Source organism: Podarcis muralis, chromosome 15, assembly GCF_964188315.1.
Source record: "Podarcis muralis chromosome 15, rPodMur119.hap1.1, whole genome shotgun sequence".
Classification (NCBI taxonomy): Eukaryota; Metazoa; Chordata; class Lepidosauria; order Squamata; family Lacertidae; genus Podarcis; species Podarcis muralis.
Window position 1 is genome coordinate 32,777,667 of NC_135669.1, and position 13,486 is coordinate 32,791,152.

At 44.2% G+C, this 13,486-nt stretch overlaps 1 protein-coding gene across 3 annotated transcripts in view; it reads right to left on the minus strand.

The window, feature by feature from the left end:
* The window catches only part of RABEP1 (rabaptin, RAB GTPase binding effector protein 1), a 51,261-nt gene that overhangs the window by 3,968 nt on the left and 33,807 nt on the right, over positions 1 to 13,486 (minus strand). For all 3 annotated transcript variants that reach the window (XM_028708507.2, XM_028708506.2, XM_028708505.2), the window contains 9 exons: positions 11,923 to 12,387; positions 11,594 to 11,698; positions 7,756 to 7,872; positions 5,792 to 5,890; positions 3,650 to 3,790; positions 2,005 to 2,194; positions 740 to 795; positions 329 to 427; positions 73 to 189 (listed from right to left, as the gene is read on the minus strand). In XM_028708507.2, the coding sequence (XP_028564340.2) occupies positions 73 to 189; positions 329 to 427; positions 740 to 795; positions 2,005 to 2,194; positions 3,650 to 3,790; positions 5,792 to 5,890; positions 7,756 to 7,872; positions 11,594 to 11,698; positions 11,923 to 12,387 (1,389 nt within the window). The remainder of the gene's footprint in view (positions 1 to 72; positions 190 to 328; positions 428 to 739; positions 796 to 2,004; positions 2,195 to 3,649; positions 3,791 to 5,791; positions 5,891 to 7,755; positions 7,873 to 11,593; positions 11,699 to 11,922; positions 12,388 to 13,486) is intronic.

A 13,486-nucleotide genomic window follows, 5' to 3' on the forward strand; every position in this document is an offset into this window, starting at 1 on the left:
GAGTCTGGAAAATCTCTTCTGAATCTCCCCTTGGTTTATTCAGTGCCTCACCAATTGTGCCAACCACCCTACCTGAAGGGTCTGCGAAAGCTTCACAAAATCTCTCTGCACTTGCTCACTAACATCCAGTTCCGTCTGCAGCCGCTGAGCTTTGTTCTTCTCCTCAAACATCAGCTGCTCCATGTTTGCCTGAAACAAGTTTTTATTTGCATGAAAGGGCTTATCATTGCACTGTAAGATGGCCCTGATGGTCAGGGGGGCATTGGAGTGGCAAATAATGCCCCCCCTTTTTTTTACACGAACACACCCTGTTTTCATTAATAGTTACCTTTGCAGCCAACTCCTTCTTCAGCTGCTCCTCAAGGCTGTTTCTCCTTTCCTGCAAGCTTTCCAGCTGTTGATTTTTCTCCTTCAAGGCGGATTCCAACTGTGAAATCAAGAATAAGTTGCATAAGGTTCAACACTGCCCTTGTCTGGCATTCACCTGCATGAATTGACTGCAAGTTAACTAAATCTTACAATTCCCTGGCCTTTAAAAAATGAGAATGGAGAAGCCTGCAGTCAATGAGCACTCTCCTGTATTGAACAGCCCCAGAAAATTTGGGCCAACTGCAACTCCTGGGCAAGTGATGCCCACCTGCTCTACAGGGGCTGCTGCTGCTACAAGGTGGGCAGAGAGAGGCTGCTTTTCACCAGAGCATGTCAAACATCCCCTAAAGCATCCAGGTGGAACCCTTACCTGCTCCTTCCCTGCTTTTATTCTCTCCAGTTCTGTTTTCAGACATGAAGCAGCAGCTGTAAGAGAAGAGAAAGACTTTCAGCTCATTAACCAACCTTGTGTTCGGGCTCATGCTGGCCAGGTAGGGACTAAAGTCGCCAACACCACTTTCTCACCGATGGAATTCCATAAAAGACTGTTTATCATATTTCAATGTGTATGTTCCTGTCTGAGCCTCTAGCTGCTGATTTTTTCCTCTCAACTTATCTTGGCATGGAATATTAGGGCCCTGCCCTCCCTTTGCAAAGGGAAGGAGGCTGAGCAGTGGCAGGTGGCTCCCTCATACCTGTGCTCTGATCTCAGGAACCTACTAGCTCTCAGGACAAGCACCTTGTCCTGTGACTCTGAGGCTGTGACACAAAGCTCATGCCATCTATCTAAAATCAGTAGAGATAAGAAGTTTCCATGGGGGGGGGGATATTTATTTTTATTTCCTAATATTTATACCCTGCTTGATTGCAACCCCCCCCCCCAAACCAACCCCTCAAAGCTGTTTACAAAAAGATAAACCCAATGTTAAAAAAAAATCACAACCACTGTTGTGTTTGGCTATGATTAAAGTCTCACACAGACCCTATGGCCAGGAACACCTTTGTATGGCAGGCTGAGGACTGGGAAAAGGTTCTAGAAAGGGGAGGTTCAGGGAATTCCATAAGCAAGATGGCCAGAGGAGGAGTGTACTTGAGTGTGGAAGAGCCTAAATGTCTGACTGAAGCAGAGGAAATAAGAAGGGGATAATGAGGCAAAGTGCTGTGACAGGCTGCATGCTATGTCTGCTGTCACTAGAGGATTGAACTGGCAACCCTAAGGAGGCATGGAGGGTCAAGAAGCAGCGGCTAGAGGCAGGATGAGGAAACAAGTACTGAATTTCCCATATCAATTTCAACTAGCCAGTTATTTAGTTGCAGGATCCCATTTCAAACATTGGACTTATTTCAAGCGGTTTCATTAAAGCACATCGGGCATGACCCTGAAAAAGTTTATTGGGATGCTCCTCTCAATATGGGGGACGAGAATTGGAAAACTACCTTTCAAGGCTCTTGAAAGGGTTACCAAGATATTGCAGAGCACTTTGAACACCTAAGAAGTGTGGTTTAGATGCAATGAATGGCACTGATCCTTCTGTGCAACTAGAGGAGCAGTTTCCTTCCAGCTCAGGGTACCTTTCTGCTCTGGTGCTCAGTGCTGCCCTCTCCCTCCAGGCCCAGAACTTGCCCTTCTCTAACCTATTTCCTCTTTGCAATTCTCTATTTCCAGCTGCAGAGTCTCCTCTATGTTCTCTTTCAAACATTGCTCAGCTTGAATCTGCTCTTTCAGGAACAAAATCTCCGCCTTCAGCTTTTCCTCCAGGTGGTCTGCTGCTGTCCGCACACTAATGATGTCTTCCCGATATTTGAGGACCAGGTCGCGGAGTTCCTGAAAGGAAGGTTGACACAGTTCTAGAACAAAGCACTCTCTCTTTCCCATGCCCAGACACAGCCCTAACGTAACAAAATATTTACCACCCTGCCCCCTGTAGAAACCGGTTTTAAAATTAGCAGAAGAGGGAAGTATACACTAAAGAGAGAAACCAACATTAGATTCCCCTCCCAAAAAAGCTGTGTGTCCAAATGCTAGATAATCTCTTTCTGAAAGTCAGCTGGGGGATGGTGGCAGGGTGAGGAAGAAATGTTGAGGAAATAGAGATCCACACTGAGGAACATCTGACACCAAGGTCCCATGACCTAAAGGCACCAGAGCAGAGTCCTCAAGCAGAGAATGATGTCTCAGCAAAGAGGCACCTGTGTGAGATTCCTAGAGTACAACTGGAAAATGCATACTAGTGAGGAAGGAACAAGGATCAAGCATGACATTCAGTAGAGAGATGTCACATTTTCTAGGAAATCATCTTATTTCTTTTCACCCTGTAGAGTCAGGGGAGGGAACTGATGGGGGAAGGTGGTATGGCCAATTAGTCAGGTATGGCCAATTAGACTTGGGCTCACCTCTAGGGGATGAAACTTGGGACATGTTGTATCTGACAGAGAGAAAGAGATGGATCATTGGCACCTTTCAGCAACCCAGGAAGAAGGAAAAGTGAAAAGGTGAGACTCTAGAGAGAGGGGTGTCCAACCCACTCCTGGTCAGTGTTAGAAACTGAGATATGAAAGCTAGGAGCTAAATGACACCTTAAACCGAGGTTATGGGCACAACAGCGGAATGTCTAGGCACTCTTTTTATAACAAGAATACAAAGCTGAAAATGAATGAACTGCAGCTAAAATATTATGTTCATTTTTCACACGGTCTAATCCTTCCCTTGCCCACCCCCCTAATATTCTTAAGAGGGTCTCTTCTCCAGTCTTCAGAGAGTAGCTGGAAGTGGGGAGGCAGAAAAAGGTCCTCCTTCCACTCTGCAGTTTTAATCTGAAATCTTAGGCACAGTACTGCGCCCAGAGCTCAGAAACTGCTCATGCTAATGAAACCCCATGTCGCAAAATGCGCCTAGAACTATGTGAGTTTCAAACACTGCTCCTGGTAGACAGAACCATCAAGGGATGAATGCATGGAGGATTTTGGAAATGTGACAGGCAGGTTGCTATGCAATGGGGAAGGTTAGGCCATTGTCCCAGGTACACTGGACTTTTAAAGGAACAGGCATTTATTTCATTGTCACACATGTGCGCACAGCAAGCTCATTTGTGCATGTGCCCAGAAGTTAAGGTCAACAGGTACTAACCTAACCTCTCACTGGGGCAGAAGTGAGAATCCTTGTGTTTGTGTGGACACAGAGGCACCTGAAACTAACTTGTACATCTTTACTCAACTATCTCCCTGAGCTTTTCATGTTGAGAATAACTTCCAGTCAATCACCACAAACGTATTCTCCTACCTCTCCAGATTCTGGCAGGATAAAGTCTTCTGCCTGCTGCAAAGAGACATGCAGGCAATGTTTTCCTTGAAGGCTTTCATTGTCTTTCTGGAGTCTCAACAACTCCTCCGAGACATGTTCCCTCGACTGCGTCAGGACAGCCTCCGGTGGGAAAAACACACACAAATATTTCAAAGTCACGGTTTCAAAATCAATGAAGTTGCATCTCCAACATTTCCTAAGCTCACGGAAGGTAAAACACTACCTCTCTTTGTGTCAACACCTACCCCAGATTGGAAATAGGAAGTGATTTTAAATCATTTAGGAGTCAGTAGGAACTAAACTGCTGCAGAAAAACACCTTACTGCTAACCAACCAAAGATCAATTGCATCATGGTTTCTCATTCCAACAAGCAGCATATTACCAGAAGCAGTAAAGGATAGATGTGTCTTTTTTTGTCCGCAAGGGTGCCCTTGCTCCATTGCAAGGTCAGAGTTCTCAATTACCTCAAAGAGCTTTAATAGCCTTAGAAAAGTTTAACATTGAAAGTAAAATCGATTGCAGCAGACACAACTGAACAATAATTCATACTGACATAATTCTGAAGGTAAACAGACAAAAAGGAATCTTGTTACATGAAGTGAAAAGAAAAATTCAAAACACCCAAGTACTAGGATGACAACAACTGTTCTACTGCTCAGAACTGAGTGTGCAAATAAGTATGCATTTGCTGTTTACAAACTTTGCATTCAGCCTTCATCAGTAAAACAATTTCATGGTGGGTAACATTATGAAGAAATATCTACACTGCCAGTCCAGAAAAGGCATTACAAAATCTAAAATCAGATTCTGCACTTACATATGAAAAAGAAGGAAGTTAAAGGCAAAAACCAGTTTATGATAGGCATATTTTGTGCCTGTCTCCTGAATGGAAGACTGACCTACTGGTCAAGACACGGGCAAACACTTCTAGCCTAGTGTCCATTCCTATCACTGTGAAGTTTCTGGGACAGAGCCAGCAACAAATGACACTAGGAAGACACTTTGGGCTCATAGATACCTGAATCCCACCTGTATAATCCCTAATCCACTTTTCCCACTGTTCTAGTGTTCAGATAGAGTGGGTTTAAAAGCCATGGAAGCAATACAGGCTGTAGCTGGATAAGAATAAGCTACCCCAGGACCCTGATGTTGGGAAAGATTGAGGGCACAAGAAGAAGGGGACGACAGAGGACGAGATGGTTGGACAGTGTTCTCGAAGCTACCAGCATGAGTCTGACCAAACTGCGGGAGGCAGTGGAAGACAGGAGTGCCTGGCGTGCTCTGGTCCATGGGGTCACAAAGAGTCGGACACGACGAAACGACTAAACAACAACAACCACCCCAGGGCAAGATGGAAGACATAAAACCTCTGCCATCAACCGTCCCCAAGAGACTAGGTTGAGCGTTTACCGCCTTCTGATAAGACAGCCTTTCTGGCCTTTACACTGCAGGCAGAATTCATCATTATGTTATTATTTATTTATTGCATTCGTATCTCACCTTTTTTTCTCCAAGCAGCTGAAGGTAGCGCACATGGTTCTCTCCCCCCCACCCCATTGCATTTAATCCCCAAAACAACCCGGTAGGGTAGGTTAGTCTGAGAGGCTGTGACTCATGTGGGGACTGAACCCTAGTCTCCCAGCACTCTATCCACCACACCACGCTAATAGCTCTGTTGGATTCCTCTGCATCTCTCAGGACATGGTCAACTGAGATATCCCTACTCCTTATTGCTGCAGTGTCCTCAGTGCCCCCTTCCCCTGCCTTCCTTAATATTCCTTAGAAAGTGGCCATCTTGATGGGCTCCCCACCACCATGTGCATATCTGGGCTCCTCCAACAGCTGGATAAGCAGAAAGAACAAGGAAACAGATGCACACCTAGCTTTGCTGTCAGGAGTCAGCCAGGCACAATCTCCTTACTTCTCTCTCTATATATATACAGGTGAGGATGGACAGCACTCAAGTTTGTTAACTGCCTGGCATCAACCATTCTTTGCCTTGGAAGGGCAGGCAAGTGGATAATTGCAAGGCTGTCATTTGGAGTAAAAAGCCATACAGTGACATTATTTATTTAGTCAAAACCCCAAGATTATTAAAAAAATGTCTGCATTTCTTTTACCATTTGGTCCTGGACATCTCTCCTGGCTTGAGAAAATGCCTGTTGCAGTTCGCTAAGCAGGGCCTCGGACTCCTGAACTCTAACAATAAGCGAGGAGATCTGTTAAAGGGGAGGAAAGAAAGAAGACCTTATCAACCAACACAAATATAACACAAAGAGGAAGCGCTATACAAAGTTTTCAGTAGATGGTATGTTGCCCCTTGCAATGTTTCAGTCAGTATGTTCAAACTAAATTCGGTATTGTTGAAAGGGCCACGGACAGATTGGTGGGGATGTCTATTAGTGCAGGAGTTTCTGGTACATGGTCTCTTATATAGCATGCAACTGAAGTCACCCAAGCAGCTTTCTCAACAGCAGTTGGTAAAATTTGGGAGGCCATGATTACATACATTCCATTTGTCTTCTATTTTCTAGGTGGAAGTTCTTCAAGCTTCTGATCACATGTCATTCAAGCATAGATGCATTTGATTCTTTAATTTCTATACTGCTTAAAATATTTTTTAAAATCTCTCTGATCAGTGTACAGATAACTGAAACAACAACAAACAACTTAAAACAAAATATTACAAAATTGCAGAGTGACGTATAAAAATGTGATACAAAGTTACTGGTACATGTAATACAAGTTAATACAGAGTTACTCGTATATGTAAATCAATATCTTTTCATTTTCCTTCTGGCACACCCTCCCTCTCAGCCTCTGGATTCTCACCCAGGGGCAAAACCAACTCTCAGCTCACCTGCAAAAGTCTCACAATGAGAAGAGCTCCTGGAAACAGCAAACATCCTAGCCTCTCACTCTAGACTTGCTTTTTATGGGCAGGCCCAAGGTGGGTGGTACTTCCTCAGGCTGCACACATATATTTTCCCAGCTATGATCTCGCTACGTAACTTGAACACATCTAAACTTCTCCTTAGGCTATAAAAGCGGCAAAGGAGTCTTGTGGCCCCTTGAAGATTAAAGGTGATATTCAACTAAGTAACCCCTTTGAAATTAATGGACCTAACTTAAGTCATGTTCATTAATCTCAATGGGTCTGTTCTGTGTAAAACTTAGCTGAATACCACCCCTACAAATTTATTATGGCATAAGGTTTCGTGGACTACAGTCTATTTCATCAGAAGGATGCAATGTTATCCAGAGTTATATACATGGTGATGGTGATTTTATTGTTTCTGCCAAAACACAACAACATTGAGAAGTCTGGAAATCCTTTGCTTGTTTTACTCTAATGGTCCCCAGAAGCTTGCCTGTGATACTCTGTAATTAGAGAGTTTCCTTTTCCCCTTAACTATGATATTGTTTTATCGTGCATTCTTCCTTTTCTCTTGTCTATCTATATTTTTAAAACTTATACCAAACCAAATTTCCATGGTTGGTTGGTTGTTTTATATCACTGCCATTAAGGGAAGCTGTTTACATAGGGAAATCACACTCATGGGGTTAATCTAGGGCTGGAATAGAAGCATCAGCTTTTCTTGGTTGATTTATTCTCCCAAATCTCACACTGGGTAGGTATTAAGCTGGCTCTAAGTGCTTGACCTTTGAGAGTACAGGGTTAGATGAGGAGAGGCCACTTCTTTCCTCTTCCCTCCTCATATCTTTTTTTTATTTTGTGCTGTGTCTTTTTAGACAGCAAACCTATGAGCAAGGACTGTTTTGTCTTAATTAATTGTATGTACGCTGCTCTGAGCTTACATAGCAATTAATAGCAACTGAAAATAAATGAAACCTCTTCAATACCAATAATTGGTTTTTTTAAAAACAGTAGTAGTTGCCAATTCTCTCTCTCTCTCTCTCTTTTACACACACACACACACACACACACACTCCTGCTAAAAGCTTGAACTGTTCTTCCAGGGAACTCTGGGGTTTTACAATGAAAAAGGTTCAGGCCTAGGATACCCTTCTGCAAACTGCTGCTCTTCCTTTAGGATTTTGCTTCTCTCCAGGTTTTCTGTACCTGATTTCCTGAATCTTCAGTGCTTTGTTTCATGTACTCCTCCAGCTCCTGTTTCTCTCGCATGGTTTTTTCGAGTTGGTCATTGGCCTGCCTCAACATCACCTGAAGCTTTTTCACCTATGTGGTTAGGACAAGAGCACACCATAAATTACCTTTCTTCTAAAAGGGGGTGGGGTGAGGACAACTGTCCAACAATAGTATCATAGAATTGTAGAGTTGTAAGGAGCCACGAGGGTCATCTAGTCCAAGCCCTGCAATCCAGGAATCTTTTGCCCAACGTGGGGCTCAAACCCACAACCCGCCGAGTAAGAGTCTCATGCTCTACCAACTGAGCTATCCCAGGAGGTCAGCATTCACTGACCTCATGTTCTCTAGATGCGCTGAACTTACAACTGCCTTGGCCGATGAGAGTTATAGTTCAAACCATCTGGAGGGGTCAAGACTACCGTAGATTAAAAAAACACACCATGAATTAATGTTTGCACTCTTGATGAGAGAGTGGCTGTGACCAAAGGCCTCCCTGTATAGGATGCAACCTTTTCCAACACTGCAGCAACTTGATTCATTGCACAGAATTCTAAATTATTTTCCTAACTGTAATCAAAATGTTGTACAACTTGCCTTTTCTTCTCTGCAAAAAAAATCAAAAGCTTTCTGTAAAGACTGCAAAAATCAAGTATGCCAAGTTTTCTAGATGTAGGTGTAGCTATGCACAAAAAAGCTGAAGTGTAACATATTTTAAATGTGAAGAAGAGTTTGAACTTTTGGACACGAGAGACTCTGAAAGATCTGGTAGCAGTTAATCTGTCTGTCACAGGGGCTTGTCTACATGATCAATGACCCAAGGGCAGCCTTCTCCAACCTGGTGCCCTCCAGATGGGTTGGGCTGATGGTGGTTGCAGTCCAAAACATCTGGAGGGCACCAGGTTGGCAAAAAGGCTGCCCTGGGTTAACAACCCCCAAACTCTTTTCAACCTCCAATTTTAACTCAAGGGGTGAATCAGAGGCTGAAGTGAGTTGAAAGAGAGGAAAGGAGCCCCTGCACAAACTCAGGGGCTCTTGACTCACCTCTCATGCAAACAATAGCAGAGTTGTTATCACTGATGTGCAGAGGTAGGTGGAGTGCAGAGTTCCCTGCAGCCACAAGTGACCTGCGAATTAATTATACGAGAAAGTGAGTGCTGCATTGTGACTGGGTGCACTGTAGACCTCCTTGATCACGTGGAGAAGGGATCCCTGCATTGAAGGGGGTTGAACTAGTTGATCCTATGGGTCCCTTACAACTCTACGATTGTCGATCCAGGAAACCATCCCCGAGTCAACAAACTCAACCTCAGGCAACCCTGATCTTGCAAACAAGCCCCTGGTCTCTACATCAGAGATTGGGAACCTACAGCTATTATAGAATTCCAAGTGGACTCCAGTTCCCAACGGACCCAGCCAATAGGGCCAGTGCTGTTTCTAAAGCCCAATAACACCGGAGGGTTGCAGGCTCCCCACCTCTAGAAATGTGAATCTCAGAAGAATATTGACTGAAAGTACAGGTTGAGTCATGCTTCATTTGTGAGTTGCCTAACCCTAAACCATCCAAACTTTATGTTCTGCACAAACAGCAAAGAGGTTTTTATTACAACTGCTTTGACACTGGTAACACTTGCAATAGGAAGGAAGATTCCCTTTCCTCCACCACCCTGGTGTGTGTTGCAACTCTGCCAAAATAGTAAAACTGATGGCGCTTATGCACAGAAGGGAAGGGGCAAGACAACTCTATGTTATACATTTTAGTAATAAAGTAATACAGTACAGACATTCTTGTTCTGCAACACGTTTTTAGCAGGGGCAGTCCTTGAACTGCACAAGGCCCAAAGGCCACAACATTCGCTCCACCCACCAAATCACACCTGCCTGAGCCCAGATGCAGCCAAAGGCCTCCTTTACCCTCCTCTCCCTGCTATGAGTAGCAACAGAGGATTCAGAAGCCTGATGCACTTCAGCTGCTCATTCTCATTTGCCTGTTCTTGACTTGTGCATGGGAATCAGCAGCTGAGATGCACAACCGGAAGAGCTCCACAGCTTTGTGGCTTCCACAGAAGAGAAGGTGGTTAGACCTTATCAGATGGGCAATATGCAGGGAACAGAGGTCCCAGGTGTTGGGGACTCAGCTGGGTCTAGACTGAGCCTTTGAGAAACCAGCTGCCTCCTGTTTTAATTTAGTGCAGCGTCCCCCAACCTGGTGCCCTCCAGATGTTTTGAACTACAACACCCATTGGCCCCAGCCACCACAGCCATGCTGACTAGGGCCCATACTGAACCTCTGGAGTACACGCAGGTTGGTTTAGTGGATGGGCGGGTTCAGACTCAGATAAAGATGCATCTATTGATTCCCGCCTTTCAGATAAGAAACCACAACTCAAGAAACACTCATGATCCAAGAGATATACTAGTCACATCTTGAACTGAGACTCAAAGGTCACTGTTTGTGAGATATTTCAAATGTCCAGTGATAATGGCAATCTTATCAGATCTTTCTGGGAGGGAGGATTCTAAGTTTTTAACCTGAAGGTTGAATAAGGAAATAGATCAACACAGGTGGGGTTTTTCCCTTAAAATGCCAATTGAAGAGAAATGCTGATCATGTGCTCTGCTGACTTAGCTAGGGAGTTGTTAATGTATATATTTTTACTGTTTTGAGGGGGGACGGGAACCAGATACAACTAAGGAAGAAAATTCTTACAAAAAGAATACTAAGCTTGCAAGTAAACTCACAAGTAAAAAACACACACCACATAACCCATTGAGCTTCCTGTCCTTTCCCAAGCAATACATGTACACTAAAATGTCAGAGTGAAGGCACATAAGAAAGTACCCATATAACACCAGGGTAAACTAAGAAAATGCTGTGTGTAAGAGACAAAATAAAAGGAAAAGAAACTATGAACAACAGGTAAGTAGAAAGAGCCTAACAAGAACTTGAGCAAGAGTGAAACATTCAGCCACAAAGCAATGAAGTTAAGCATTTCAGATCTTTGTATAATGTAACTGAGGAAGTGGATTATTGATTTCATTATTAACACAGCTGATAAAAGAATACTGCTAGGGAGCTGTTAGATACGTCAGATTTAACAAAGTTGAAGCAGATGCAGAAGACAATGTAGAAGATAAAGAGTGAGAAAGGATGGTTTCCTAATTTCATACAGCCCATGGCCTAATTTTACAGAGGTGGGGAGCCAGGAGGAAGATGACGACAGGAGAGGAAGAAAGGCCGGACAGATGGAGCCATGTGGAAGGAGAGAAGATCACTTGGCAAGCAATCAGTTCAGCTCGCTGGCAAAAGTGATCTGTCCTTCCTGAGAAGCCCACTGGAGGGGAAGATGGGGGGGGGGGGAGGACGATGGCAGAAAGAGAATAAGAGTCTGACCCCCTTCCACTTTTTGAACTGTTTCTGGCCAACACCACCCCAGGGTGCAGCCCCTAACACATTACTACTGCAAAGGGATGTGGACGTGGCCCTCAAAAGAAAGTGGTTTCCTACCCTGAAAGCAAATTATACTTTACAAGAAGCAATTCTGGGAACCACAGAAACCCACCCTGCAAGTGTCAACATTTCTTCCCCTTTATACTGAAGTATAGTTATAGTTCTATGTGAAAATTTTACTTCTGTCTGACGCTCCAGGAATCATTTTATTTTCTCATTTCAAAGGTTGAAGGCTGGCCAGCTTCACTTCTGCCAACGTCCATGCAGCCGAGAGCTATGCTGCCCAGTAAGTACTCAGTGAACTGGTAGCAACTTCTAAGCACCAAGACCCTTTTGTATGGAAGAGAGCAACCTTGGACCCACCTGATCCCTGGTTTCTGCCTCCTGGATCTGGATTGCTTGCAACTGTTTCTCATAATTGGAACACATATCGCAACGCCGGCCCAGCTTGTTCCCAGCGTTTTGCACCTGGAGAACATAAAAGTCATCATTTGCCATGGAAGCTGCAGAAACTGTGCAAAAACAATGCCAAAGTATCACAGAAGACTGCACTGTGATGGCGGCTGCAGCAAGTGCTGGTGGAGGTTTAAGGATTCTGGGCAGGGCAGGGCAGTTTTTTGTACTTGGTGGATACACCATCCTCCACAGCAGCAATCTTCAGGAGGGAGGAAGATGGTGGATACAAAACTTACCTCTTTCTGAAGGAGATTCCACTCGGTTTCACTAACTAATCTGTAACCACAAGGAGATACGTAAGCATTCTCAACACTCTGTGTGATGCTGGAGAGCAGGGATGCTGTCTCCTCCTGCTCCGGTGTCATCGCTGTGATTGCTTTCTCCTGGTCTTTGGTTAACATAAACCCACTGGGCATTTGCAGAGAGCCAAGGGAGGCCGTGTCAAAGTTCTCTGACATAGAGTCCGCCCCAACTAAGGGTCCAAAGTCAGACTCATCAAGATTCCCAGCCGATTTGGCTTTGTTGTTGTAGCCCAGAGTTTTGGCCTGCAAGGATCCTGATGTTCCCAAGCTGTCCGTTGACTGTGCCCTCCTCAGCCCCTCTTTGAACATGTCGTTGTCTGACTTGAGAGATTCTCCCGAAGACAGCAGGGCATCTGTGTCGAGTGAGTGGACTGAACCGTGAGTACTGTTTATGTGCACCTATAATTTAAAGAGAGATAAAAACACTTAGGCAATGCTTACAGCTGAGAAGAGAAGAAGCTGCCTTATACCAAGACCCAATCCTGTCTACTCTGACTGGCACCTTTCCTCAAATTTCTTGTGAGGAAAGGTTGCAATGTTTGGGACTTTTTCATTCAGAGGAAAGGCAAGTAAGATAGAAGTTTATAAAGTTTTGCAGAGCATGGAGAGAGCAGATAGAGAAAAGCTTTCTTCCCTCTCTGGTAACACTAGAAACCATGGACATTCAATGAAGCTGAATCTTGGAAGACTCAGGACAGACAAAAGGAAGCCCATCTTCATGCAGCACACAGTGAAACTATGGAATCTGCTCCCATGAGAGGCAGGGATGGCCACCAACCAGGATGGTTTTAAAAGACGACTGGACCAACTCATGGAGGCTATTAATGTCTACTAGTCATGGTGGCTCTGCTCTCCACAGCTGGAGGCAGTAATGCTTTTGAGTACCAGTTCACTGGCCTGATCCAGAAGGCTTTCCTTGTATTTTTTAGCAGCTCTGAAAAGTTTCAGCCAGAGATCTTTCCTTGTAAATTTCACCAATTTTAGCATTTGACTCCCGAGCTGCTAGCCAGATGCTTCTAGGAAAGCTACAAGCAGAGCACAAAAGCAATCGCCAACTCCTGTTGGTTTCATGCAGCATTTTACATTTACAAATACTAACATTCTGTTTAAATGTTATGACCAGTTGCCACAAATAAACAGATGAAGAAGAACAGGTCTGTCTAATACTTTCTAAAGGTTGACAAGTTAGTGTCCACTATCACACTTTGCCTTAGGAAACTTCACGTATGCATTTCTGTTGTTTGACCTAAATCTATAGTGAATCAGGCAACCCTATAACATTCCAATATTATATATGGGAGAGGAAAAATGAATCTCTTTAGTTAGTGGAACATGAGACTCTTAATCTCAGGGCTGTGGGTTTGAGCCCCAGGTTGGGCAAAAAAGATTCCTGCATTGCAGGGGGTTGGACTAGATGTCCCTCGGGGTCCCTTCCAATTCTATCTTTTAATGATTTTGTTATTCCACGTGACTAATATTTCCTATAATTCCTTCACAG